Below are 23,816 nucleotides of genomic sequence, written 5' to 3' on the forward strand. Positions count from 1 at the left end.
AGAAAATATCAAATATTTGCTTAAATCAGTGCTTCTCAAATAGTGGGGCGGGCCTCCCTAGGGGGGCGCGTTTGACCTCAGGGAACATGCTTTTTAATTTTTTTATTTAGATTTTTTTTTTTTTTTTTTTTTTTTTACTGTCCTAGAATAAAGTGAAATTGCACCTCCACTACATTAGGGGGCAGTGGCGCTCTCATTGTTGGCAGAGTGTCCGCAGGGAGCATTCGCTCGGTGGTGTAGGGGAAAAAAATCAGCACAAATTATTTTATATTTTTGTTTTGCAGGTTAAAGTTTTTTTTTTTTTTTTTTTTTTAAATATTGTGCTCCTGAGTTAATGTTGGTGATCAGTTTGAATGCATTATTATTTATTGATTTTATGTAGTTTTATTTTTCCGTATCATATGGTTTGGCATGGTAGGTCAAAAAAATTTTATAGTTTAATTAATTAAGGATTTAATTTTATTTTTGAATTTCAGATGCACTTTAAATCTTTTCTGTTACAGTTAATAAAGCCATTCTTTGTTGTAAGTTGGTCCAAATTTCTTTTTCTTTTTTTATTCTCTTATACGTTAATACGGATACAGTGTTATGCAGAGGTGTGCTTTAAAACAATTTTATCGACAAATTATATTATTTATAGTCGCGGGGGCTGGGGGGGGGGGGGGGGGGGGGGGCGCAAGATGTTTTATTCTTACTCGGGGGGGCATGACAGAAAATAATTGAGAAGCACTGGCCATCATCGTTAATACTCGCTGGTTCAAAATCCTCCATGTTGCTGCTTTCCCTGCTTTTTATTTTATTCTTTGCGTCCCCAAGATATCAATTAGTCAATCAAGTGTAATGTAAAAGTAATGGGCCTATTCTGGCAGAAGTGCAGGTTCCTTTTTTTCAATGCAGCTCAGGAGCAATATTTTAATTCAACATAGATCATAAAAGTGCACCATACAAACACTTTTCCCCTGTAAAAGTAAATTCATTTGATATGAATGAAGGAGTCGATGCCAAGGGTAGGGTTGGCATGGGAACGATGTCACGTGCCCAGCGTGTGCTTGCGCGCGTGCGTGTTAAGCAAATGACGCCATCGGAAGGTAATTATGTAACTGTGACTCCTAGCAGCCCATCACAAGCGAAGCGGGTCACAGTGGCTACATTTGATTGACAGCATCCCCCACCCCCACCCCCCCTCCCCGAGGGCCCCCCTATAAGAGACGGGAGGAGTGGCTCTGTCCTCCAGTCGGTGGATGTAATCACTCGGAGTGGGATTCTCCTGCTCCGGTACTGGAGGTGCCGCTTTTTCAGATAACCTAAACTTGTTGCCTTCTTTTTTTCCAACTTTATTGCTGGATTAAAACATTTTTAGGTAAGTCACTTTTGTTAAGTCACGTGCGGATGCTATAAATAATTGAGGTTGCTTATTGAAGGTATAATTTTATTGCATTTATTTCAAATGCAAATAATCAAATGTAATTCATTCTGCAAACTAATAAGTTTATTTTTGTTGTGTTCGAAGGCAATATGATACTGAGATACTTGCTACCATTATCATTTTTCTTCCTCCACACGCTCGCTCAAGGTAATCAGAATTTGCTTTTAATGAAATAGCTCGTTCAGTCAGACATTGGAATTGTAACGATGTGTTAAATTTATAGATGGCGAGCAGGAGGACGACACCTCCTTCGACTTGTTCGAAGTTAGTCACATTAGTCGCAGGACAATTGGGGCCAAACAGTTCCGGGGACAGAACTCCGATGCCCCCGCGTACCGCTTCATCCGTTTCGACCACCTGCCCCCAGTGAGACCCGCCATCCTCGGGCAAATACTGCGGAAGATCCAAAGCAACGAGGGCTTCGTGTTCGTGGCCAGCATCCGCCAGGATCGCAGCTCTCGTGGAACCCTGCTGGGCTTCGAGGATGCTGATGGCCAGCGCCAGTTTGAGATCGTGTCCAACGGACGCGCTAACTCCCTGGACTTGGTCTACTGGCTGGATGGAACCCAGAATATCGTTTCGTTCGAGGACGTGGACCTGTCCGACTCTCAGTGGAAGAACCTAACGCTGCAGGTGCACGGAGAGAACGCCAACCTGTACGTGGGCTGCAACCTGGTGGACAGCATCATCCTGGACGAGCTTTTCTATGAGCACCTGCAGGCTGAGGGCAGCCGCATGTATGTGGCCAAAGGATCCATCCGGGAGAACCACTTTAGGGTGAGTCAGGACTCCCGTGAACTAGTGCTGGGTACAACTTTGCTGTTTTGTATTTGAATTATGGGTTAAGTTCATTTTAACCAACAGTTTGTACATTCCACAGCAACTCATTGTTCCACATTTAGACTCTAAATTGCAACTTTCCATCTACCAATGAGTGAATGTGTAAAGTCAGAGTGCAAGAATGGATCTACAAGCATGAGCGAGAATTTAAGCTTAAACCTAAATCAAAATTTAAACAATCCCTGTTGTATATTCTTCGTGGCCCCCTCCCCAGAACTTGAGGGGTACCAGCCATTCATGCATGTGGACTTGGCTCTGAGGTTGAAGGTTCAAAGTGAGCTGTTGAAGTGCCCTGAAGCAAATTGTTAGAGCCACAAAAATCTCACCTTTGAGCTGCCCCCTCCCTCAATGTCTCGCTCATGCGTGTATGTATGAATTTGAATGTTGTAACTCATTACATTCACCATGCAATATAAAAAAAATAGAGCGGCGTGAAAATTTTATTTTAAAAATATATGTATACCACAGTTTCATCAGATGCTGTAAATGTCCAAACCTTAAAATGTGAACATTATAATTATTTTTTTATTTTTTATTTTTTTTTTTAAATACGTAAATATTTTAATTATCACAATACAAGAAAAAAATGTTGCGGCATTTAAAAATAAAATAAATAAATAAATAAACATCCACCATTCTGCACGGCTTTGGTTTTGATTATGTATAACGAATAAGCTCTAATTTTCTTAATGTAAATAAAATGTTGAATTTGGACAAAGTGGCGGACAAGTTCGTAAAATTTTCAAATTTGAATCCATAAGCTCTCAGCTTCCCTGTAGAAGCTTATTGCTCACAGACTAAGATAGATAGATAGATAGATAGATAAAAATGATCATTTTGTGTTTGTGTTACCAAACAGGGTCTCATACAAAATGTACGTTTCATCTTTGATACCACAATTGAGGACATCCTGCTGAGTAGAGACTGTGAAGTTTCCAAACAAGGTAAAGTGTATTTCTCCTTTTTTTGTTTTTTACCCCTCTTAAATTGCTGCACAGTACTTCAAACAGCAGTCACCCACTAAAGAGTTCCCCAATGTGTTCAACCAGAGTAGTTTCTATTTGTGTGACCTCGAGAAGCCAAAGGTTATGTCAAACACAATTATATTTGCAGATGTGCGCCAGTCTTTCACGTGCAAGCGTGCAGTCAGATCAAAACCGCACTAACGTCCCACACCACAAGTTACGCTGCGTGCGCTCAGCTGACTCACATTTTTTTTAACTTTGTTTCTAAAGTGGGTCAAAGAAATTGCAGATTAGACGTGTGGCAAGATTTCCCAGCATTACGACCTAGAAGAAAAAAGGAGTCAGTCGTTGTATGTGAAGGTGGTGTGGACCGCAAAATACGCGCACACACTATTTTCACTGCACAGGACCTCGAGTGAAGCCATGGGAAAGAAAATACGAAAGGGAAAGTGAATAACATACTGCGGAGTGAGCGTCGACATGCAGCTGCACATACGCATGCAAATATACAAAGTCGAGTCACAACGTTGGCTGATTAGGTTGCCTTTCTCAACTCAGTCAACGCTCTCATAAGAAATTGAAGCTGCTGATCTTCCGTTGTGCCCAGAGGAATGAATATATATCTAATCATCCGGATACAGTAGTGAATCCGTATGAAGTGCTGCACTTTGCATGAGAGTTGCCACAAGCAGGGTTGAAATTCCAGCATTTGTCTAAAAAATGAGGAGAAAAAGGGTGACAAACTCATCATTTGTGTCTTTTTGAGAAAAAAAAAATGCAGTGTGTTTCTAAGGGAGTGAATGGCTTGTGAATCCTTTCATACTCGTCATGCGCACGCAGCATGAAGCCCTCCCGAGGTTTGAATGAATCCAGCAGACGAAGCGGGAAAGAAAGCATAACTTTTAGCTCAAGCTGGTTTATTGTCAGGCAATTTTGAGTGACTTCTTGATTTAAAGTGCCCTGGTCTGTCATCAATCTTTTGCCTATTTATAACACTTGATCCAAAACTTTTGCTTTTACTTTATCTGTCATGCATTCACTTAAGTCATCTTGTCATAACTCCCGTTTTGTGGCTTCAGGAAGAAAAACAATCCTAAACTGGGTGGAAGCAAAATCTTAAAATGTCATGTGGTTCATTGCGCTGTAAAAGATGTCATACACATGTATGGCATCTGTGGTTTATCTACTTTGTGCTACATTTCTTTGGAAATTGACTTTTGTTGCCAGTTTGGAATATTTTTACACTTTGATGTAACATTGCTAACTTGCTATTTAAGCTAAGTCAGTTTACCGAACTCTACAGCTTGGTGAAAATGTGGCTTGACTGAAAAAGGAAGTCAACTCAAGAATGTTCTTAACAATAATATACTCTTTGCAGCCATACTAGTCCAAACACACAATTCTTATTAATATTATGTTTGTGGAATATAATAATCCACTCATTTTGATCCAACTCAGGGAGCGGCCATTTTGTCACTTGGTGTCGACTGAAAATGACATCAGAGTTGCTCAGGGCTCAGGCAATGACCAATCACAGTTCACCTGTTTTCTGAGGTTGATCATGTGATATTTGCAAGCTGAGCTGTGATTGGTCTTTACCTGAGCCCTGAGCTACTGTGATGTCATGTCTCAGATGGATTAACAAAAAAAAAAAAAAAAGAGTTGATTTTGGTGCTTAATTCATATTCCACAAACACATATAACATGTTGTAAAGAAAGTTTTGGGATTGACTTCCCTTTGAAGGCCAATTCTACCCTAAGAAGAGTAATTCTATTGTGTGTTCATCCAGATTGTTGTTATTCTTATTGCTTTGTGATTTCACTGGAACATCAAAATAATCAGCCGATACGTAAATTAATCTGTGTGGTTAGTTCATATTGTGTGTATCCACTTATCCATCGGGTCACAGAGATTTATGACAAACACGGTTTTCTCATCTCATCGCAGAGAACACCCACATTTCTCTACTGCTGCCCACTCCCTTACCCCCCCACCACCCACTCTCCCTCAGCTAACCGTGGAAAGATTAAGCGTCTGTTTCACTGCTGACGGAGCATCTGTTTTTGGGAACACAATAAACACTATAATCCTCACATTGTCGTGCTTGGCCTAGAAGAACTGGGAAATCCCTGCCTTGCCTGATCATTTTCCATCCCTCTGATGTCGCTTCCCTTCCAGATGATGCCAATATTGTGAGCGAGAGCACTGAGATCGTGGATGTGAGTCCTTCCATCACCACCAACATCATTGGTCAGAAGGGAGACGACGTGGGCTCAGAGATGTGTGACCGCTCCTGCGAGGAGTTGAGCACCATGTTCCAGGAGCTCAAAGGCCTCCGGGTGGTTGTCAGTAACCTCATTGACGGCTTGCAAAAAGTGGTAAGTAGCAATGGTTGGATTGTCGTAGCCAGATTCTGTTCTGGATGATACATGGTTGAGTATTTTTTGTAAGATACCTTTGAGTAAACTAGGGTTAACATTATCAACGAAAATGAACCAAAACTAATTTCGTCAGCACACACTTTTCAATGGACTAAAACTAGACTAGACTAGACTAAAACCCTCATTAATAAACAATAACTGGGACTAAACCAGTATGTATTTTCGTCAAATAAGTCTTCGCTTAAAGGGATACTTTACTCATTAAGCCATTTTCAGTAGAAAAAAGTTATTTTGTCCAGAATTAATTTGATAACTTCATTATTTTTCATGTACAATTAATACCTAATACCTGTAAAAAGTCATTTTTGCACTTGCTGTCGACTGAAGATGACATCACCTGTGCTGAGGAAGTAGTTAACGACCAATCACGTCTCACCTGTTTTCTGCGTTCGGTCAGCAAACTGAGCCATGATTGCTCGATCGTTACCTGCTTCCTCAGCACAGGTGGTATTATCTTCAGATGACAGCAAGTGGGAAAAAAAATGTTTTTAAAGGTATTAATTGTACATGAAAAATAATGACGTTAGCACATTAATTCTGGTTAAAATATTAACTTTACTGCTGAAAGTGACTCAATGAGTCAAGTGTCTCTTTAATAAAAACTAGTCTAAAATCTATGAACATTTTAGTTCATGAACAAAAATGACACAAAAATTACATGATTTTGTAAAATCTTGTCTTTGCTAATCTGTCACTGTGACACTGTCATGTGACACACAGTGACACACCCCCTTTCAAATCTGCAGCTAGCGAGTGCAACATGCACAAACACATAGGACAGACAGGTGAATTCAAGGTGAAAGGTTTAAAAAAAAAAAAAAAAAAAAAAGTAAATTATAGTTATAACGTTCCAACAATAATGTGAATCTGACTGCTAGCTAATGCTGGCTAATTGACTAGATCATAGCATGGCGCCATAGTAGCCACTTGTTGATGTACTGTAATTGTGTGTCAAGTTGTTTTTCCATCAAAAAGTGGAGAGAAAAGTTAATGTGAAATAGTTTTAGAAATGTAATAATCTGCTGACAAAAAAAATACAGAGGTAAAATGATTGTCCTGACTAAAATTAGACAATTGTTGTTGACTAAAACTAGACGAATAAAATTATGTTTTCTTGTACTAAATGAAGACTAAAATGCTAGATTTATAGTCGACTAAAAATGGACGAAATTAAAACGGCATGAAGTTGATTAACTATGATAAACTATCAAGCGTGATTGAAACTGGACTAAAACTGAGACTACATTTAAAATGGCGGCTAAAATTAACACGAGAGTAAACAAAGAAAGAGGACATTGTCTTGTCAACTTAGTTTAGAGTTTATGTGGTAGCACAAAATTAGTTTAAAAAGCAAACAGCAAGTGACCTCAAAGCTGTTTATAGCGACCTGAGGTCACTCAACCCATACGACTCCTTTGATCTGTGGCATTGTGTGTCAGACATTTTTATGACACGCTACATGTGGATATAGGAAGTGTTCCCCTGGCAGCGTTGGGGTCCAGTCTAATGTCTGGCTGTGTGTTTCCTCTGGGAGCCTCCCAGCAATAAGAAAGTCTGGGCATGAAGCTTGGAAAAAAATGGCTGCGATGAGAAAGGGTCCCTGAGGCTCTTCCAGACCGAGTGGTGTCTTCGATTCTAACGGCGCGCACTGCTGCCTCCCTTCTTCAGCACGCAGACACAAAATGTTGGCAGCAGTTTATCGACCGACACTTGCCAAGTGTGCAGGAGTCCAGCCACAGACTTGCCGCTCTCCAATTGGGTTGGAGGTTACAATGAAAATTTTGGAATGATTTCAGTTTTTTATTTATAGTAATTCAAACCACATTTACAAGTATTCACATTTTCTCATCAATCATTCCTCTTTGTTGTCTATTTACATTTAGTCTGAGCCTATTCAATGATGGTGACTGTTTTTTGGTGCAATAATTGTTTGTTACTCATGCTTGATTATTATCCCCTGCTTAGCACACGTGCCTACCTTCATGCAAACCAGGAAGCCATTACCACGGTTGTGACAACTCTAAATTCAAACTTACCTGCGTTTGTTGTGCGTCAGACGATGGAGAACACCGTCATGAAGGAGGCGCTTGGAAAGATGAAGAACACCAAGGAGAAGAACATGTGCTGGCAGGATGGCCGCCTGTTTGACGACAAGGAAGACTGGGTTGTAGACAGTTGCACCAAATGCACCTGCCAGGTAGAGTGAATAGGATAAATTCATTTCACAAGAATAATAATCCATGATGATTTGAAAAATGAAGAATGAGCTTGTGCTGAAGATGGATTATTATTCTGGAAATATGAGTGACTGCCTGTGTGAGGTCCAATGCATACACGGCCCCCGCGTCGATAATCACACAAAAATTGCAGACAAGTTTTTTTTCCACATTAAAATACTTATCTATCTGCATTCACACAGTTGTGCTTGAAAGTTTACATACACTAGGTGGATATAAAGTCATGAGCGTACTGTGTGGTGAGAAAAAGACATAATGTCCATAAAATCCCTGATACTGTGGTAATTGTTTTGATATTTTCAGAGGTTGAAGTTAACATGAGTAGAGATGTGCATGTGAATTTTGATGATGATTAATAGCATTTTTATGACATTAAGCTACATTGTGGGTGGTTGGCCAAGACTGTATAAGAGTAGGAACCATTTTGGATAGATTAGACCTTCTTCCGCCTTAAGAGGAAAAAATGGCTCCACAGCTGTGTGCTCAATTTTTTGGGCATTTCACTAAAGAGCTCAACTGAGAATATGCAGTCTTCTGGTAATTACTGTTAGCAGAATGTTGCTAAAAGTAACATTCCCTCAGAACCTATTAATTGGTGCCGTGACCCGGATGGGAGGTGGCTCTACCTTGCCCATGTGACAATCCCGGTTTCAGCTAGATATGTGTGCCAGAGTGCAGATGCATAGGAAGATGCTGAGCCAGGACAGCTCACAGCGACACAGCGTCCTAACTCAAGTCCCCTAAAACTAATCTAGCTAGATGGATTGATAAATTGCCCTGATTGAACTGAATTTTTCTCGATGACAGGAATCCAAGGTAGTGTGTCACCAAATTACCTGCCCCGCAGTGGCCTGTGCCAGCCCAACATTTGTCGATGGCGAGTGTTGTCCTGCGTGTCTGCGTAAGTATTCAACAGCAACTCTTGGCCTGAAAATTTCTTCCGGCATACCAGCACTGTAATATGCATTCAATTGCACTTGGTTTGCTGATATGCAAATTTTATCATTCATTAATGTATAACAAGTGAATGTTTACAGAAGAGGATTAGGGCCAGTGAAGAAAAAAAGGGGGTCTCACGTATTCTCAGAATTCTGACTTTAATCACAGAATTCTGATTTTAAAGTGCGAGTTCTCACTTTTCATCTCAGAATTCTGACTTTAACTCAGAATTCTGACCTTAAAGTGAGAATTCTGACTTTAATATCAGAATTCTGAATTTGAAGTGAGAGTTCTCACTTTTCATCTCAGAATTCCGACTTTAAAGTGAAAATTCTGACTTCAATCACAGAATTCTGATTTTAAAGTGAAAATTCTGACCTCAATCACAGAATTCTGAGTTTAAAGTGTGAGTTCTCACTTTAATCTCAGAATTCTGATTTTAAAGTGAGATATGACTTTAATCTCAGAATTCTCACTTTATCACTTTAATCTCAGTTCTGACTTTAAAGTGAGAATTCTGACTTTGATATCAGAATTCTGAATTTGAAGTGAGAATTCTGACTTTCATCACAGAATTCTGAATTTGAAGTGAGAGTTCTCACTTTTCATCTCAGAATTTTGACTTTAAAGGGAGAATTCTGACTTTAATCTCAGAATTCCGACCTTAAGGGTGAAAATTCTGACTTTAATCTCAGAATTCTCACTTTATCACTGTAATCTCAGTTCTGATTTTAATGTGAGAATTATCACTTTAATCTCAGAATTCTGACTTTAATCTCAGAATTCTGATTTAAAGTGAGAATTCTGACTTTGTGACATTAGAGCTACGAATTGTGGGGGGGAGTCAGAAAGTCAGAATTCTGAGAATAAAGTCAGAATTCTAACTGTATATATAATAGAGTCAGAATCCTGCCAACTTTTTTTTTTCTCTTTGCTGGCCCTAATCCCCTTCCAGAAAATGTCTATAAATTAATGTAGGTCAATTGAAACTGCTGTTTGTGCTTTTAATGTGTCTAGCAGAAGGCAGTGAGCATGGCTGGTCCCCGTGGTCCGAGTGGACAGAGTGCACAGTCACCTGCGGGACAGGAACTCAACAGAGGGGAAGGTCATGTGACGCTACCAGCAACCCCTGCACAGGACCTTCCATACAGACTCGCAAGTGCAGCCCGAGAAGATGTGACAGTCGCGGTGAGAATATGAATCTTCTTTATGATCTGTTGTTATTTTCAAAATGTGAAGGGAGGGATCATTTGGAGAAAAGTCACCTCCAAAGACCACCAAGGAGATCTGCTGCAGCGCAACATTCCAAAGTGTTGTTGAATCTGAATGAAGTTGGACTGCATGGTCGGTTTGCAGGGTGTGCCCAGTAGAAGTTATTTCCAAATAAAAAGTCCAGTGACTCACTTTCGGTTGTCATGCAATGTTAATGGCTCTGGTCATTTTATGTAAAGTGTAGTAGTTTGGGGATTTTTGCTACATATTGTTGAATGAAATGAACATATTGGCTTCTTGAGAGATTTTCCTGTTATTGGTTGAGGCTAACATTACAGCGCATCTGTGGGAGTGGCTGAATCAGTCGAACCGCTGGATGATAGCTTAGACACTGTGATGTATGTAAACACTGGCGAGAGAACCTTGGAGCATCTTTGAAATTAAGACATGGCCTCCAACATCACATAATATTTACTTGTAGAAAACGTGGTTGCCATTTTTTAAATCTTGGCAGATTAGACTGCTTTTTTTCTGTTTTACTCAGTGGAAATCTTAGATGATAATTTGCGTTTGTGCCGCTCACATCATATGCCTGATGTTTCAGTTCGCCAGGATGGGGGTTGGAGCTTGTGGTCACCATGGTCGTCCTGCTCGGTGACCTGCGGAGACGGGCAGATCACCAGGATACGACACTGTAATGCACCCATGCCTCAGCTGGGGGGGAAAGAGTGCGAAGGGAACGGCCGAGAGACCCAGCGCTGCACTGCCGAGCCTTGTCCGAGTGAGTATCACAGCGGCTCTTCTTCCTCGTGCCTCGCAGGTCGCCTCAGGCAACATGTGTTTTGGACTAGCCTCTACCAGGAAATCTTGACCTAAATCTCGGTATGTTTCTTGTAGTGTTAAGTCCCCGGCGTCTGACTCACTGGCTCCTCCCCAGAAACTGGACTTTGTTTTGTTGTTTTTTTTTTCTTAAAGTATTTGTCCATATTTGTCAGGATATAGGCCTACACTATAGCTTTACACAATCGGGATTTTTGGGGCCGATCCGTGAAAAAAATAAAAAATAAAAAAAATGATAACAAGACCATGCACTTACCAGTGACGCCAACTTCCTGGCTCCACTTTATGTTCATGCTCCCTGCTCCTTTTTGGCTCATACTGGAAGCTGGCTGTGTTGCATTGTTTGTCCACTTTTCATCTGCACAGGATGTTGCGTGAAGCCGTTTGGCTTGGGCCCCTATCGACACAAACTGTGTTGACTTTCTTTTCTTTTTTTTTGAGAGCTCAGTATTGTTCATTCGGCAGTCTTCCCGATTCAACATGTCATCATTATTGCTTTATTTTTTTAAAAATTGACTTTCTAAGTAATTGCGTCGCAACTCTTGTTGTTATGACAGCAATCCAGCTCATATCCTTGTTTAGAAAAAGTTTAGTATTTGCGTGTTAGTTCAAACAACACACCTGCCTGCTGGTTGCATCTGTGATTGGATGAACAAGCGTGGTCCCAAGTTGATGTAACTTACACCAAATGATGAAAGCCATTTTAGATTAAAGAGATGCCAAAATTAGTGCTGTCAAAGTTGCAAAGTGTTAACTAATTAATTAATCACCAAAAATTATCGCATTAATCATGTATTAATGCAGATTAATCGCACTAATTAATTTTGACCACACATTATCCTTTAGCTTGACAGCAGATGGTTACGTTAAAGGTAGCACAGGTTGTGTTTGAGTAATAAACATAAATACATGCATTAAAGTAAAGTATTAAATGTTTGTGTATGACATTCAAAATATTTGTTCATGTCAAAATATTGGGGTCATTTTCCCCCCCCCCCCGTTTTTAATTAATGCCAGTAATTAACTGATTAGAAAGAGAGGAGGATGAGCGTGTGCAGTGGATCAACATGTTGAAGACGTCCTCATAACATAAAATCTCGAAAAAATTAACACATAACATAAATTTTCAAATTTGGCAGGCAAAAAGTTTTGATAAAAAATGTCTAAGATGTGATTAATTAATCTGATGAAAAAACTAAATCGTTCCAGTTAAAATTAAATAGTATACATATTGAAGCTAGTTCTTTTATTTCAGTTTTTTTTTTTTTTACCAGTTAACAACAAAAAAGAGAGAGAGAGAAAGAGAGAGAGAGAAAGAAAGATTAGCTTTTGTGCTCACATATACATTCTTTCCTATGTAAACATCTTCAGATGCATGTCTCAAAGACAGCAATTAACTGCAGAAAAGTTATTTGTATTAGTGTCAACATGTTGACGTAATTTTCCAGCAGCCATTAAAGCTTTTCCAGGCTATTTCACCTTCACTTTTTTTTTATATGACAGGTACTGGTAAAAAAAAAAAAGAAAAAAAAAAAAAAAGGGGGTGGGTCTTGAGGTCAAGTTGCAAATTTGCTTGCGTCCGACTGAGTATCAGACATAATAGTGACAGTCTACCGTCTATTTGTAAAGTGATGGCGGCAATTTTTTAACACTCAACTCACAGTTCACAGCCCTTTATGTCACTGTCTCAGACGTTGAAGTTGTTATCACACTAGACCCCCCTGATATGTTGAAATAAACCGGTTTTATTAGCATTATTTTGTTATGTGGGAGAACATGCAAACATTGCTTTACTACTGTGCTTTTATCAGTCGATGGAGGTTGGGGCCCTTGGTCTCCGTGGGCAACCTGCTCAGCAACATGCGGCGGTGGGATCAAAAGTCGCAAACGTGAATGCAACAGTCCTCATCCTCAGTACGGCGGCAGGAAGTGCATCGGAGAGGTCAACGACAGTGACAGCTGCAACAAAAAAGATTGTCCTGTTGGTAAGCTCTAGTTATAAACTCTAGACTCCCTGTTGAAATTCGGATTCTGTTGACGTACATTTGAAATTCCATTTATGGAAATGACTTTTGAAACTCACCATATGAATCCCTTACAGATGGCTGTCTGTCGAACCCGTGCTTTGCGGGAGTGGACTGCAGCAGTTCCCCAGATGGCTCCTGGGACTGTGGGCCATGCCCAGCCGGTTTCCGTGGAAACGGTACCCACTGTGAAGATATCAATGAGGTATTTTTTTTCTCTCTCTCCTATAAACGAGAGGGCTGATCATGATCAGCTTTTTCATGTCTTTCTCTCGTCCTCCAGTGCGACATGGTGTCTGACATTTGCTTCAACGTGGGCGGACAGCAGCGCTGCGTTAACACCGATCCAGGGTTCCACTGTCTGCCCTGCCCTAAACGCTACAAGGGCACCCAACCTTTCGGGATGGGGGTGGAGGCCGCTAAGAAGAACAAGCAGGTAAGGCATAGGTCAAATGTAACAATTTGTCGCTATTTTCATTATATCAGCAGCAAATCTGTTTATATTTTATCTACCATGAGTATTACATATATTGGTGCCTTTGAAACATAATATCTTTGAAGCTCACTATTTCCAGAGCTAAATCTACACATCTACACTGCCTCTTTTAGCGATGCTACTTTTTGCCCCTTTTTTGGCCTTTGCAGATGCTCGTCTATAACGCCATGCCCCAGTTGCACAGTTATTTGATTTGGGGATACTGGAATTGTCTCACGGTTGGCAGTGAATGATTCCATTTCAGGGTTTGTGATCAAAGGCTTGCTCTCATTGCCACTCTTTCAAAGCCGAGTTATATTTTGGTCCGCCAGTAATGAGTGGCAGCTGCGAGTACCTTACGAGGCAGTGGTGAGCCACAGTGGGATGTGTGATGCATTAAGTGGGATTCTATCAAATCAGCAACACTCTGAAGTACTTTGTCTAAAATGTCTTACTTAACCGTCTCATTTTGGAGCAGCCATTATTTTTTAAATGCTTTTTCCAGACGGACAGATGACGACAATCTCGGACCATTCCAAACTTTTTTTGTCACGCAGGTGTGCGAGCCAGAGAATCCCTGCAAGGACAAGACACACAACTGTCATCGATCTGCTGAATGTATTTACCTCAGCCATTTCAGTGATCCCATGTACAAGTGTGAGTGTCGCACTGGTTATGCTGGTGATGGCTATATCTGCGGGGAGGACTCTGACCTCGATGGTTGGCCCAATCAGAACCTTGTGTGTGGAGCTAATGCTACATACCATTGCAAAAAGGTAGCTGATGCCATTTAACTGCTTCTCTAATACATCTTTTTTTTTTCAACAAGTCATTAATTACAAGTCCCAATTCTGCTTTTTCAGGACAACTGCCCCAGCCTGCCCAACTCTGGACAAGAAGACTTTGACAGAGATGGCCAAGGAGACGCTTGTGATAAAGATGACGACAATGATGGAATCCTGGATGAAAGGGTGTGAGATGTTTTTTCACATACAGTATTTGCACACCCGACTTGCAGATTCCCTCTAACAAGTGTGCTTTTTCAACCACAGGACAATTGCGCCCTCCTTTTCAACCCTCGCCAGGCTGACTTTGACAAGGATGAAGTAGGTGACCGTTGTGATAATTGCCCTTATGAGCACAATCCTAACCAGATTGATACGGACCACAACGGGGAAGGGGATGCCTGTGCTGTAGACATTGATGGAGATGGTAAAAGAACTCCCAAACTGTAATAATTGTTGACGTGCTACTTTAGTGCCTTCATAACCCAGAATTCACTTTTGTTTTCGTAGGAATCTTGAACGAGAATGACAACTGCCCTCTCGTATATAATACGGACCAGAAGGACACAGACATGGATGGAGTTGGCGACCAGTGTGATAACTGTCCCCTGCTTCACAATCCTCTGCAGGTACTGTATAACACAGAGCAGCCAAAATCTACCGCAGGCCTCCATACTCACTAATCCTTAATGTTGTCGCAACAGATGGACATAGACAACGACTTGGTGGGAGACCAGTGTGACAACAGCCAGGATATTGATGAAGATGGCCATCAGAACAACTTGGACAACTGCCCGTACGTGGCCAACGCCAACCAGGCCGACCACGACAAAGACGGCAAAGGAGACGCATGTGACTTTGATGATGATAACGACGGTGTACCTGATGACAAGGACAATTGCAGACTGACCCCCAACGCAGACCAGCTGGACTCTGATGGTGAGGTTCACAAGTTGTTGCGCTTTCGATCATTTCCATTATACATAAAATTTGTAAAAGTATCAACGCAATTACAACATAATCGATGATTATTTGATTAGTATGACTGATTTTGTATCATGCAGAAGGGAATACATCAAATTTATTGTCCATTTATGCAGTCCTACTAGTCTAAACACGGTATTCTGATTAAATTTTAAGTCAACCTTAAACATTTCTTGACAATGTGTTATATATGACCTTATGAATCTAAACATTTGTGGAATTAGAGTTATGAGGCAAAATCCAGCCATTTTTATCCATCTGAGGGGGCGGCCATTTTGCCACTTGCTGTCGACTGAAGATGACATCAATGTTGCTCAGGTCTCTGGCAACAACCAATCACAGCTCAGCTTCAGAAAACAGGTGAGCTGTGATTGGTTGTTGCCTGAGACCTAAGCAACATTGATGTCATCAACAACCAATCACAGCTCAGCTTCAGAAAACAGGTGAGCTGTGATTGGTTGTTACCTAAGACCTACGCAACATTGATGTCATCTTCAGTCGACAGCAACTGACAAAATGGCCGCCCCCTCAGATGGATAAAAATGGCTGGATTTTGCTGCTTAACTCATATTCCACTAACGCAATATTAACCAGATTACCATATTTAGACCAGTGGGGCTGCAAATGAAAATGAATGAAATGGCAAAATCTACCTCTTTTTATCCATCTCAGGGGGTGGCCATTTTGACACTTCCTGTTGACTGAAAATGACATCACAGTTGCTCTGGGCTTTGGTAACGACCATTAACCACCCAGCTTGCGACTGTCACGTGACCAAACTCTGAAAACAGATGAGCCGTGCTTGGTTGTTACCTGAGCAACTGTGATGTCATTTCTAGTCGACGGCAAATGGCAAAATGGCCACCCCCTGAGATGGATAAAAACAGGTGGATTTTGCTGTTTAATTCATGTTCCAGAAACACGATTAATCAGAACACTGTGTTGTGACGAGAGGAGATGCATGGAACATATATTGCCTCTTTAATTTTGACATTCAATATATTTTTAACCTGTCCAGTGTCCATAATGACAAATAGCAAATGGGATGGCTCAAGCATAGGTGGTTGAAAGTGAATTACAAACTAGTTGCCATCAGAACAAAACAAAAAAACAAAAAATCAAAAGGAATAAGAAACGCCATGGAACTGGAGTTTCCATACTAATTAACAAATCCATTCCAAAATTAGACAAGTGGAATACATTCTGATTGTCGATGGCCATGTATTTCCAGTTCATTAACCATCAATCTAGTTAATTATATACTAGCGCCGTCGGGTGTTCAATAATAACACACTTGAGGTTCAGTCACCAGAAGTTGAGGTTTATTGAGGTGATGAGAGGGTGTTCAAAGGGAAAAGTTAGATTTTTGACGTCCATCTTAAGAATAAGAGAAAGTAGTTGCCAAAGCCTTTAAATATATATTAGTAGGGCCATGTAAGTATCATTGGGTGTAAATACACATGTCATACGTCAGTTCGGATAATTGTGCACGCAGCAAATGCACCTGCGATGATGCCACTCTAATTCATCTGGTGTTCAACTTTGCCTTGTTAACTTTTTCTGATGCCGTGCACGAAATTCGACAGCGGAAAGATTGTGAGTGTGGCGTTGGCATGGGTGATGTCATTCCACATGACTTCAGCAAGCAACCCAAAAGGGCACACGCTAGCTTGTTAAGTTTTTATTAGTTTTAGCTTTGCTCTTGATTAGTTTGCTGTGCCCAAATTGCGCAGGGTTACCTGGAGTTTATACAGCTGTGTGTAACTGGAAACAGACGGCTGCGGAGGAAGGACCTGGTCACCGATGCGTTCACTCTCTTCACAGCTTGTCAGATAGTGTTTATTTGACAGAAGTGTAGCCTCGTGTGCCATAACAAACATGATGACAGAAAGCAGCGAGCTACTTCCATGCGGCGGCCTTCATGACTCACGGCAACCTTTCCACAGGGAGCTCCAAGCCTGCTGTCTGGCTCAAGTGGACGTCGGATATCATCAGTGATAGTTATCACGCCATGACAAAAGATGGCTGCTTTAGTGTCGGTGACTTTTGGAAAATGTGCTATACTCACTGGCCACTTCATTAGGTACAACTCAGAAAATGATCATTTTGTCTTTGGCACACAGACCTCCGCCGAGGAACCGTTCACAAATGTGAATTGTAGCCATACTAGCAGTATGATGCAAATTTCCAGTGCAAATAAGTTCAAGCCTGTCTCTCGGTTTCATTCTTTACCAGGTGATGGAAGAGGTGATGCCTGCAAAGACGACTTTGACAACGACAGTATTCCAGATATCCTCGACGTGTGTCCGGAGAACAACGCCATCAGCATCACTGACTTCAGGAAGTTCCAGATGGTCCACTTGGACCCGAAGGGAACCACTCAAATCGACCCCAACTGGGTGGTGAGGCACCAGGGCAAAGAGCTCGTACAGACTGCCAACTCTGACCCAGGCATTGCCGTAGGTGAGCATCACTCGTTAAAACTGTGTCAAATTCCAGAGGTGGCAAATCCAGGTCCAGAAAGTAAAAAAAAAACCCTACCACAGTTTGGCTGTAGCCCCTGATGCTAGCTAGCTAGCTCCCTAGCAGGTAAACGAGCACCATGAGCGTTAGCTAGGGGGCTAGCTAGCTAGTACCTGTGGCTGAAGCCAAACTGTGTCAGCGTTTTTACTTTCTGGACCTGGATTTGCCACCTCTGCAAATTACAATGAGCCGAATTATGAATGAAGGTCATCTTTTGTCTGGTACCGCCAGGCTTCGATGAGTTCAGCGCTGTGGACTTCAGTGGCACGATGTACGTAAACACAGACAGGGACGACGACTACGCGGGCTTCGTTTTTGGCTACCAGTCGAGTGCGCGCTTCTATGTGGTGATGTGGAAGCAGATCACACAAACCTACTGGGAGGACAAACCCTCCAAGGCCTTCGGCATCTCTGGCGTGTCACTCAAAGTGGTCAACTCGACCACTGGCACTGGAGAACACCTTAGGAATGCTTTGTGGCACACGGGCAACACTCCTGGAGAGGTAGGCGCCATTTTAAATCAACCTAAACATTTTCTTTACAATAATATGTTGTCTGTCTGTTTGTTTAATATGAGTTAAGCAGCAAAAGCCCCCTATTTTTATTCATCTCAGAGGGCGGTCATTTTGTCACATCACAGTTGCTCAATGACCAATCATGGCTGAGCTTCAGAAAGCAGGTGAACTGTGATTGGTCGTTACCTGTGCCTTGAGCAACTGAGATGCAATTTTAAGTCGACAACAAGTGGCAAAATGGCCGCTACCTAAGATGGAATAAAAACGGCTGGATTTCGCTGCTTATCTCATATTCCACAAACAATATTAATTAGAATACTGTCTGTAGATTAGTGGGGCTGCATAGAACATAGTGAGTTGACTTAACCTTGAATTTTTTGTTGTTGCTGTTGATGTTTGTTTGCTTTAAAAACTCTGATGTTGATTGTCATGTTATTAATTTCAAATAGGTACGCACTCTGTGGCATGACCCCAAAAATATTGGTTGGAAAGATTACACAGCTTACAGGTGGCACCTCATCCACAGACCAAAAACTGGTTTCATCAGGTAGAATATTTACTTCAAGTTATTAATGTAATGTTTATAAAAACATACAAGTAGATATTAAACATTAAAATTAATCATTAATTAATTTTTAAATAATAAATTAATTAAAGATTAACACATTAAACATGCCATTAAATTATTACCTCTGCGATATTATAGCTCCTCTATTGTGTGTCATTAGATTTGTGAATATAAACAATGTGTCTGTCACGTTTCCAGGGTGGTTGTGTACGAGGGTAAACAGATCATGGCTGACTCGGGGCCAGTTTATGACAAGACGTTTGCTGGCGGAAGGTTAGGATTGTTTGTCTTCTCACAAGAGCTGGTCTTCTTCTCGGACCTCAAGTATGAGTGCAGAGGTTAGTTGAAACTATTTCAAATATCTGTTTAAATCCTCAAATGGACAAATGTTTTTGTATACCTTTTTCATGATTTTCATGAACTTGTAGGCATTCACTTCCTGTTTGTAACCAACATGGACTTTTGGGATATATTGTGTTTATTTCAAGGGAGGATGTAAGCAATGGGGACTGTGTCTTTCTTGATAACGACAGGGAAATTCTTGAGTTTTTCTTTTTAATAGAATGTTTCTGCGCTATCCGCCTCCCAGTACTGAGGACTCGGGTTCGAGTCTAGGCTCCGGCCTTCCTGGGTGGAGTTTGCATGTTCTCCCCGTGCCCGCGTGGGTCTTCTCCGGGTACTCCGATCTCCTCCCACATTCCAAAGACATGCATGGCAGGTTGATTGGACGCTCCAAATTGCCCCTAGGTGTGCTTGTGACTGTGGATGGTTCCTTATGAGGAACAAGCGGTTCAGAAAATGGATGGATGGGTGTTTCTGCGCTTTGAAATTAGTAGCATAGATTTAAAAGAGACAGTCATAGTTGTGCAACTTCTTAAACAAATCTAAATCTAAAAAAAAAATCCACAACAAATTCATCAGATTTTGCCAAACTTTCATCTCAAAAAGTAAAAATGTGTTTTACTTACAAAAATATCTAAATGCACATTCATCATGTATTGCCATGTGCAGCATGGACATATGCAGTGTTCAACATAAATAGCCAACAGCCCAACAGATGTTTTTGGAAAGCCCACCTTGAGTTTCTTTTCAGAGTCAATATTTTTCATGGCATAGTATACTACAAAATACTCCCACATGTGGACGATTGGTTCCAAATAAGATTTGTCAATGTGCACACGTAAATACTACAGATAAAGATAATAAGTTCATTCAAGACCATGTTGCACAAATGAATAAAAATTACTATAATTCACCCCAGGGTGAGTCAGTCTAATCATCATCAAAATTCTGGAACTTCCTGTGTTGATTGAGAATCCAGTAAATGTTGTGGATTTGCTCTCAACTTGTTAACACTGCAAGTCTTTTTCAACATTTCCCCAACTCTGCAATGAGTAATGGGTGAATGTTTATGTGTAAAATCAGGCGTATGCAAAAATGCTTTTCCTTGCCAGAAGCCTTCAATTGTTTATACAGCTCTTTTACAGTATTTGCTCTAGTTAGACTGGCAGGTGATTTCGATAATAAGAGTTGAGATAATAGTTTTGTTTTGTTTTGTTTTTTTCTGCAGTGTTTTTGTGTGTATTCTTTGGCACACCTGAGAACCAGAAGTACACAAACCTTCTTTTTTTTTTTTTTGCCTGCCAAAAGAAAGTGTTAGAGTCTCTTCTTTCATCAGGAAAAAAAGTATATTTGTATGTTTCTGTTTTGCAGCAATTAGCATTAGAATATAGCTAAGTTTCATCATTATTCACAAACTTGTTGAAAACACTGGGGAAAAGAGCTTGTTGCAACATGCCCCTGGTTGATCTCTTACACTCTGCTGCCACTTGCTGGTCCTTTTTTGTAATAACTAGCATTGCTTTAAGCGCCCTCTTCAGGTCAGAAGCTGCATCAATGCCTTCTGTATGCTCAAGCATAAAAAAATAAACGTGTAAATACGTTTTGGGACCATGGCAATATTTAAAATAGAAGTTGTTTCTACATTTTTGGGAGCAAATGAGTTAATATGAAAGTCTTAAACCCCTTCAACGTGTCTTTTGATATTCAGATGAGCTGGAGTTGCCGACAAGGTTGACAAGGTAACATCGTGTGTGTTACATGTTGTTTCGTTGGCCCAGGCACATTTTTAAACGAGAATGTCATGCTATGTTTCATGCTTGTCAGCTTTTTTTTTTTTTTTTATCTTTGTGTGTACAATGCACCAGCTGCATTGTGGAAGACCTTGTGAGTGTGCGCGTGTATCAAGGACTTCCAACTTTCTGTCCCAGCACTGAAGTGTGGAAAGCCTGCAGCCTTCTTGCAATCGCTTAAGATGCCCGTGCGCCACATGCGCACGTTTGTTTCCGCGCTTTGCGATGCTCTCACCCGGCGCTGGTGTTGTTTGTGTCTTGATTACAAAACATGCAAGTCATGGCCGCCATTTCCTCCGTGTTTCCGCAGATAACTGAATCAAGATGGCGAGCAGGGGATCTCAAAGTAAACATCACATCGTCACTGAATGCATTTCAACGTACAGTAAATGAGACTTTCCATGCTCTTCCATGTCTCCACGCTGGCGAGAAAAACATGACTCGGATTTTCTGTTGTCCGGGTGATTTGTGTGTATACGTTCCCCTCACTGGAGGGTGCGCGGGAGGACGGACATGAGTGGACGGGTGGCAGAAACTATGCAGAATATTTCAGTATAACTAATGTACTTATGACTACATTTTTTATAGGATTCATTGTACAACCACTTAGATTCTGTATGTGCTTTCCTACACTATGTGACCCAAACTGTGGTCAGTTTGATGCTCTTTTTCTTGGCTCCTGTACAGTATGTCACAATATCACATGTATGTCACAGTATCAGTAACCAAAACATCATTTTACTGTTCCAAGTCATTTCTTTTAATCCTGAATGTGGACTTGAGTGAACAACTACGTATTTTTTAAAAGTCATTTTAGTAAATGCCAAAGATGTTTATACTAAGTCTGTATTATAATTCCTTTTGTAAGTTATTTATGCTTGTTGCTTGTTTTGTTTTGGGTATTTTTTCTTCTTTTTTTCTAGAGTTTGTATATATTATTTATTTGTTTACACTGACAAGCACATAATTGAGATCCATAAATGTCCAGAAGAAATAATCACGTGTTTACATCCGCCATCATTATTACCGTTACTTTGACAGTAACATTTCTTAAAAAGGAAGTGAAATAATCTAAATGTGTTATTTTGGAGGCTTGTTTTCACCTCAATTCTTTGGATCATAATTATGGTATGTGCTACACAGTGAGACATTATCACATCAGTGCTTTAACATGCAGCCATTACGTGCAATGGCTTCATTAACAGAGTGAATATACATGTATGGTAACCAATTTTTAAAAAGATTTATTTGTCTAGGAAGAATTAAAGTTCTTCCAGGAGGCGTTTGCGTTGTGGTCATTCCCTTGCACAAAATGTCTATGTCAATGTTTGGTTGTGTAAGATTGTTCTTTTTCATAAATAAATCACTTGTACACCACTTTGTTTGGACTGCTATTTAAATAGGACTCTTTTGACATCCATTCAAATACATTTTAAGCTGCTTTCATGAGGATTAAAAAAACGAAATCAAGGTAGCTAATATTGTTGCATTATTTTAACATTACATACTTTGTATTCATTTCCACTTCCAAGTCAGATGGGATAGGCACCAGCTCACTCGGGACCCTTTAAGAAAAGTGGTCGAGAACATGGACGGAGAACGAGACTGACTTATAAAGTTTTATGTCCATGTTTGTGTGACAGTCAAAATGTACATGCTATTCCTGAAAAGTTCCATTTTTATAATGGAAAATTTTATTTAATGCATTTTGTCCCTTAATGACCCCTTGTGCACTATAGCCTCAATTTTTGATGGACACAATTTTGATTAAAAGTAATTGTTACCTATATTTTTTGAGCCCAAAGTAAACCAATGAATGTTGATAGATTTGTGACATCTAACTAAATTTATGACATTTATTAAAGCACATCTTGCTGTCCACATTGGTAGTCAGTCACCTGTTGATATGACTTGTATCTGCCAGGTATTACAGATCTTAAAAATATTTAATTGTCAATGGTGGCACAGAATGATTTTGTAGTGTTTATTCACTGTTTCCAGCACATGTTGTTACAATCAGAAGTGCTGGCCAAAGTAATTCAAACAATATCAGTAATGGGACTGTTTCTTTAACCAATAAGATTTGAGATTCCAATGACATCAGCATCTTTACATGTTCTTATTGGTTAGGCAAAACAAATTTGATCAGCAAAAGACATCTGCACATATCAATACATTTAGAAATCAGCATCTGAGTATTTTATTTAAATGTGTGATGTTTCCCCCAGTTTTAGTTGGGATTCATTACTTCTGTTGATGTGTGACAGTCTACAGTCCTTAACAAAACATTCAACAAGTAATAATTTTTAAATCACAGAAGAAGCTTTCGCCACTATAAATGCATTGATGGATTTACTTTCTGCAGCTTTGTGCAATTCCATCAGCCCCATAGCAGAGCAGAGGAATAAATGATGGAGATCAGGCCAGGAAAATAGCGTGTGTCTGGGGAAAATTGGGAAGTCAACACTCAAAGCAGTGTGGCATGCAGACTAGAGAATATTTGGATTGAGGCTTTTGGAAAAGTCCACGTGGCCCGTGCGCACCAAATACTGGCTTCTATGGCTTCTGGCACCGCACTGCTGCTTTACCGCTTTGAGTGAGTTCCAGCTACGTTGGTTTTGTGATCTCTGCCAGAGGATGTCAATGTGTGACCCAGTAAACCAAAGGTTTCTGTTGAGACACCGACCACGAGTCCACAAAGAGGAACATCCTCGAGAAATCCTGTCTTCACTGTCATCAAGGTCCACAACAGCAACAAAGATAGACAGAACACAGTGTTAGTGATCTCGGAGGTCCAGAAATGGCGCTCGGCACCATCTTGTCACTTCTAGCAGCACTGAGCCAAATACATAAAACTGAGCCTGACTACGGCGCTCTCATTTAAACACAAGTTTGATGTTTCTCTCCAC

The 23,816-nt window shown here is 40.6% G+C and overlaps 1 protein-coding gene across 3 annotated transcripts; it reads left to right on the forward strand.

Annotated features, from left to right (window-relative positions):
- Positions 1–1,216: 1,216 nt before the first annotated feature.
- On the forward strand, positions 1,217–22,284 carry thbs2a (thrombospondin 2a). Of its 3 annotated transcripts, none has more exons than XM_077495458.1 (23): positions 1,217–1,360; positions 1,511–1,573; positions 1,650–2,203; positions 3,126–3,210; positions 5,411–5,610; positions 7,730–7,870; positions 8,718–8,811; positions 9,867–10,037; positions 10,666–10,842; positions 12,713–12,886; positions 13,003–13,130; positions 13,209–13,361; positions 13,958–14,176; positions 14,264–14,371; positions 14,453–14,612; positions 14,696–14,814; positions 14,890–15,124; positions 17,405–17,632; positions 17,924–18,195; positions 18,657–18,754; positions 18,974–19,113; positions 20,826–20,856; positions 21,218–22,284. In XM_077495458.1, the coding sequence occupies exons 2-23, from the start codon at positions 1,516–1,518 to the stop codon at positions 21,219–21,221; spliced, it is 3,549 nt and encodes a 1,182-aa protein (XP_077351584.1). In that variant the 5' UTR covers positions 1,217–1,360; positions 1,511–1,515; the 3' UTR covers positions 21,222–22,284. The 3 variants fall into 3 exon arrangements, with proteins under 3 accessions (XP_077351584.1, XP_077351585.1, XP_077351586.1); XM_077495459.1 differs by having other exon boundaries at positions 9,870–10,037; XM_077495460.1 differs by lacking the exon at positions 20,826–20,856.
- The last annotated feature ends 1,532 nt before the right edge of the window (positions 22,285–23,816 follow it).

Source organism: Festucalex cinctus, chromosome 14 (genome assembly GCF_051991245.1).
Source record: "Festucalex cinctus isolate MCC-2025b chromosome 14, RoL_Fcin_1.0, whole genome shotgun sequence".
Classification (NCBI taxonomy): domain Eukaryota; kingdom Metazoa; phylum Chordata; class Actinopteri; order Syngnathiformes; family Syngnathidae; genus Festucalex; species Festucalex cinctus.